This window comes from Phoxinus phoxinus (genome assembly GCF_949152265.1).
Source record: "Phoxinus phoxinus genome assembly, chromosome: 17".
NCBI classification, from domain to species: domain Eukaryota; kingdom Metazoa; phylum Chordata; class Actinopteri; order Cypriniformes; family Leuciscidae; genus Phoxinus; species Phoxinus phoxinus.
The window spans coordinates 27,565,746-27,571,745 of record NC_136892.1 but is presented as its reverse complement, the minus strand read 5'-3'; the positions used below and the strand labels follow the sequence as shown (position 1 = coordinate 27,571,745).

At 38.5% G+C, this 6,000-nt stretch overlaps 1 protein-coding gene across 1 annotated transcript in view; it reads right to left on the bottom strand.

Moving 5' to 3' along the window:
- Positions 1–693: 693 nt before the first annotated feature.
- LOC306984625 (olfactomedin-like protein 2A) overlaps positions 694–6,000 on the bottom strand; it is a 20,124-nt gene continuing 14,817 nt past the window's right edge. The window contains exons 6-8 of the mRNA XM_079586134.1: positions 4,310–4,576; positions 3,895–4,080; positions 694–3,089 (exon numbers count right to left, since the gene is read on the bottom strand). Of these exons, the coding sequence (XP_079442260.1) occupies positions 2,476–3,089; positions 3,895–4,080; positions 4,310–4,576 (1,067 nt within the window). The 3' untranslated portion in view covers positions 694–2,475. The remainder of the gene's footprint in view (positions 3,090–3,894; positions 4,081–4,309; positions 4,577–6,000) is intronic.

Sequence of the window (6,000 nt, the reverse complement as noted above, 5' to 3'; positions counted from 1 at the left end):
GTCCTTTCCCAGTCATTTTCAAAGCAGTAGTAATTGCACTAAATGCACACTGTATAGCGTGTGTTCAGAGTGAACGGGCTCAGGAAATGACTGATGTAACAGCACTGATCTGTAGAATCACAGTGAGTATCTGTGTTTGCTTTACAGTGATCTCTTGTATATTTACAGATTAACTGTAATAGTGTGATTTTCACAGTAGTATGCTGGTGCTTGGGTTCCCAGCGTGCATTGCGGCATTAATAAAAGTTAGACCGTAATATTTTTGTCCAAAATTAAAGTAATTACATTTATAATTACATTTTGACTATGTAGCTATGTGCAACCAATTATTGCCAGTAAACATTATTGCACTATGAAGGAAATTAAGTAGTAATTAAGTATAAGATCCAAGTTCCCAGTCAAAGGGAACGCTAATGATCATAATGGAGAACTATCAAACACAGCGGGATATGACTTTATCCATCGCCTGCAACATTTGACCCATTTTCCCATTGACTGGATTGTGAAACGTGATCATTGCAAGTTACATTTTGATTAAAGAGAACAAAAAAATGCAAAAATGCACAGAAGAATCATTCACAATAAGACTAGTAACACGCATTGCAAAGACAAATAGGGTCCATTTAAATTTTAATGGCCTTCAAGGCTTTCTTAACAAAACCCACACACTCCCACAAACTGCACCCACTTCCATCCCGGCAGTCTTTTTTAATATGTTTAGAAATATATCTTACATCACAAACTGCACATTTAACAAAACCCAATTAGAGTTTATTAAAATCAGACATGCTGCATTGACAGAGTCTCGGAAGATTGTGTTTCTAAAACTCAGTCAAAACAAAATATTCTGCTATTTACAGCGGTCACGAGGACAAGAAACCGCTTTAAAACCACAAAAACTACAACATTCTAAACACAGTTAAACTGTTTATACATGACGTATGTATCCGCACCCATGCATCACACAGGCTTTCCTCGCACGGCCTGCCTGTTTAAACACTCTATACGTAACCCTGCCCAGTCATTAGAGAGACTCACAAACATAATCATACGCTCTCATTAGCACACAAAGCATTCTTTCTCCATTATGATGCTGTGCTTTACCAGTCCACTGAGGCTATATTGGCCGTAACACTGGAAGACAATTTTCTGGCACATTCTTGATGTGAAAACAAGCACCAAGTTTCCTGCAGGTGCGTCTTGAATGCTTGTTATGTTTATAGAATATCAGAGGTACATGAAAGATTGGTGGTTGCGTTATGTTGTTGGTATAATTGACATGACATGTAAGCTTTTATTTATAGTAAAGAGGAGCATGTCACGTAACTCTTAACTTAACGGTTTACACGTGTCCTAACCAGGAGCGATACAAGAGTGTGTGAGCAGGATTTTTGACCAATGAAATGCAAAGGATAGGTGTTTGCTGCTCGAAATCTTGTTCTTAATAAATGCTTTAGTATAAAATCTAAAAATCCTTTAAACAAGACCAATTTACTTGAGAAGTATATTCTAAACATGAATGTGTTTAGTCTTAAACATACTTACACTTAAACATTTTATACTTAAATTGGTTAGTGTCGAGACGAAATACACTGGTATTAAAGAGACAATCCATTACATTTTTCAAGTAAAGTTATCATGTTTAAAGGATTTTTAGATTTTTACTAAAAAGTAAAAAAAAAAGAGTTATTAAAAACTTAAATAACCATTACTATACTTGTATACATAAAAAATTTTATGTATACAATTTTACCATATACAGTACATACTTATTTGTACTGTCGCTTTATTGCGGCATGCCTGGTTAGAACAGTGTAAATTATGTAAAAAAATAATAATAGATATTTTTAAAAAATCAATTCAAAGTTCTACAAGCTGTAATGGAAAGCTCTTTAGAACCTTTCACATGAATCGCATTAGGACTTCAGTGCACTTAATGACAAGTTACCTGTGTGACTTTGAAAAAATTGTACCTGCAAAGTTCTGTCCTGTCACGGAAGGCCAATTTTTACGTAAAGGAGGAACGTCATGCAAATTGTCCAATGATCATGCTTTGAAAGGTCAGTGGCATGTGGGATATAAGTTGCAATTGGTTGACTTTAAGTTCTGTGGTAACCATTTGTTGCACTCCAAACCAGATCAAAGATACAACGCTCAACACTACGAGTATAGCTTGACGCTTTGCTCCATGGTGTTCAGTGCATTGGGGATGTTAACGTGAATCATGTGAAAGAGAAACTGGCAGTGAATTCAAGAACTGTAGAGCAGCCCGCAACTACTAAACTTCTAAGTTATGTAATCCCTTTGTCCTTATATAATCTTGAACAAATGTCCATTAAAGTTCATTAGGACGTGATGAACCGTTTCATGAGGCCGTTTGTCAGTGGAACCAATGAGGCGGTCGTGATCAGATACACAAGAAGTGGCTTTTGCTTCGCTGCAGTGTAGAGTAGATGGCATTGATAAAGTCTGATTTCATTTATTTTCCTGCTCTACAAAGTTGATGTTGTAGGTGAGCTGGTGTCCATTGTCCCAGGCGTACAGAATCTTCTCTTTAGGGTTGTAATCGACTTGTGTGGTGAACCCGTATTCGTTAATGAAAGGTAAACGCGGAGACGCCTCGGCCCCTGTTAGCGTGTCGAACGCGTATGAAACCTCCCCTTCCCTCTGATTGTAACTGTCCACTGCGTACAGGACGCCGCATATTATGAAGCAGTTCCCGAACGAATTTAGCCTCAGTCTCGTCCTCCACGTGGTCTCCTTTTTGACCGACAGGTCATTGGGATCTAGTTTACTGACTACAATGACGTCGGCTTGTCCGTAGTCATCGTCAACAGACGGGTAAATTACCCAAAGTCCATTCTCATCCACGGCGAAGTCGATATCAGAGTGGCCTTTCCACTTCCAAGGTGTAGTGTCTTCATAGGCGACGTCGTGAAGCTGAGCCCAGGCGGCTACGTACCGTTGCTTGAGATTGTATTTGATGATGTTCTTCGTGAAGGCACGATTATAGTAAAACCCTCCTCTGTACACAACATGACCCGTTCCGATCCAGTTATAAGGGAGCTTGAACAGGTTACTCCAACGGCCTGTAGGAAAAAAGAGTAAAATGTTGATACATTTTTGGAGTAAATGTCACAATAGTGAAATTCCACGGTCATAAAGTTCCTCTAAAACCCTCCCCCTTCCCCAGCTCCACCTGTATAGATCTGCTATGGGTAATTGATATGCTATTTGTATGTCTTACATACTCACAGCAGTGCAAGTTGCATTCAGTTAAAAGAGCTCAAACATGCATTTTAGTCATGATATCAGATCTTTTTTTATCAATATGCAGCTGAAATGAGCAAAATTGCAACGAAACTTAAAGTGGTTCAAGTTTTTTCCCCCTTTAGTTATCTCACATATCTTGCGACGCCAGCCAAGACTGTCACTGATGCTGCCTGAACAAAAATTCAGTGTATGACTCCCCTGGCTCTGTCTTAACAGGAAATGTTTTTAGAAATCTATTAATACCAGTCTTAACAGGCACACAAGCACACACTTACAGAAACACACACCAAAATCATCTGTAACATCTTCCAAGCTCATTCTTTTGTTCCAGGGACACACGTTCACTCAGCAAAACACACAGGCACACACAGAGACACAAACAAACTGGCTTGTTCCCAAACATCCACATCATTCACATTTACATTTATTTAGAAATCCAAACCTTTTACAATGGAAAATCCCTTTCAATGTTTCACAAAAACCAGTATGAAGAGCTTTTAACTCAAAACACACACTATCCAACCATTATCCGTCTCTCTGTCTATCTATAGACAGCCGCATTGAATAAATAAGTACATCATTAATTTGTATGTCTCTAAAGAACAGAATTATTTTACACACCCTGTTTAAAGTTGTCCAAGTTCCGGAACTCTACGAGGTTGTTGCCGTAGTAATAGTTGGTGACGTAGATTTTGGAGTCTCTGGCGGTGGGATCCTTCATCCATGCGCCCTCGTTCCTGCCGTAGCTGTGCTGTTTGACCGGCAGATCCACCGACGCCAGCGTCCCTTCACAGCTGTGCTCTTTAACTGACAAAAAAACACCAGTTTCAGCCCAACAACACACATGCACCCGGATTCAACCATTTCGCTTGGTTGAGAAAAATGTAGGCACTGTTTTACGTTGTTTAGTTTTTATATTTACTTTGCGTTATTTTATTCCAGTTTACACCGTTTTTAAACCAATAGGGTTTAGTTGAGGATAATATTTGTGGTGCTGCTTTTGTACAAACTGAGTTTTATTGTAAATACACTGTACCTGCGATGTATGAGTTATTGGTGTTGTCCAGCACTAGTGAAATTGTTGGGGCCGGTCGTTCCTCTCTGTATATTGTTCTGCTAGGTGTTGTTGTCCTCTGGGTTGTTGTTGTGGTTGGACGAACGGTTGTTGTTGTTGTTGTTGTTGTCGTCGTGGGTACCGTTTGTGGGGTGGTCTCTGTTGCTAAGGTGACGGGAGCTATTGCGCTTTCCTCTTCCTCTACTTCTACCTCAAGTAATGTGTCTGTTTCATCAGGCTTATCTTCACCTAATAGAGATACAACAGAAGAGATTAAAATTATCTCATGTCACACTTCAATAAAAGAGCTAAACACTCTAAACCAGGCAACAACCTTATGCACTGGCATATAATGAAGCTTTGACTGAAAAAAAATCAAAGCAACTTGACAAATTTAGAAATGTAAAACTTGTTATAAACTAAACTGTTAATTCAAGAATAAACATCATGCAAATCATCAAATCAAATAGATTAATTTAAATGAATCCAATACTGAATAATACTGAAATGCTAAAACCAATATATGGATTGACAGATTCAGAAATCCTAGGCAAGAGCAGATTCTAGCCAAGTACAGATTCATTTTATTTCCTACACCTGCTCTGTGTGTGGGTACACGAAGTCTCTGGAAACATTGTACTTCTTTACCAGTCACGCCAATAAAACTTTTTGTTGACATGTTGAAGTTTGATTTGTTTCTACACCGATTACTCAACACTTCCAGGACAAAATGACTTGCATCTAAAAACAAAGCAAGTTGTCGTTTGAGTGAGTATTTTGCCAAACTGCTCTCCAAGAATATGAATACACCTGGTTTGTAACGGCTGTCACGTTGAGCATATAACACGCTCGGCCTCACCATACATTTACTGTGGTGGTGCGCCTGCTAGAGTGGCACGGGATTGCGGGAAAGCTATATTTAACGAGAGAATGGATTTGATTACTGTACATTAGATCACAGGGTGGGACGACGGAAATAAACATAGTATTTATTAGTGAAGGTAATTGATGTTTATTAGAAATGTTTTACTTGACTTACGCACGGTCCGCCGGCTTTTGTATTGGCTTTGCATTCCTGTCAGGACTGATCATACTGAATCTGCATCACATACAGTCTCTTAAACCAGTCAAACAAATCCAGTCCAATAGCCAAGACACACTAACAAAGTTAATAGTCCTTAGTCAGAGGAGATGCCATAGTCAATTTGACATGGACAAAAACAAGGCATCTGATGGACAGAGATAGTTTCTTTAAACAGATGAAACACTGAAACTATGTCATTCTAGTCTGACTAATGCTGTGTAACTGGCAAAGTTCAAAGAGTCCAAAAACAAAGATGAGTCAAAATTTCTATCAAAAGGTATTTAATAAAAGAATAAACTGAGAATATCCAACATAGAGCAACAGAGTGCTCAACACACAAACAATAGCCGACAATGAACTGAGGAAACAGGAACTTAAGAACACTTGTGAACTAGCCTAAGAGATTAACAGGTGTAATGATCCAATGAAATGCCATGGTAACTGAGAAGACCACAGGAAATAATGAAAAGCAAACTAAAAGTCCATGAAAATTAAACTAAACGAACAAAACTCAGGATTTCCAACTTGTAAAAATTCACTATTTGGAAAGTCTGTGGTAGCTCTATACACTGTAAAAAAATATTTTCAT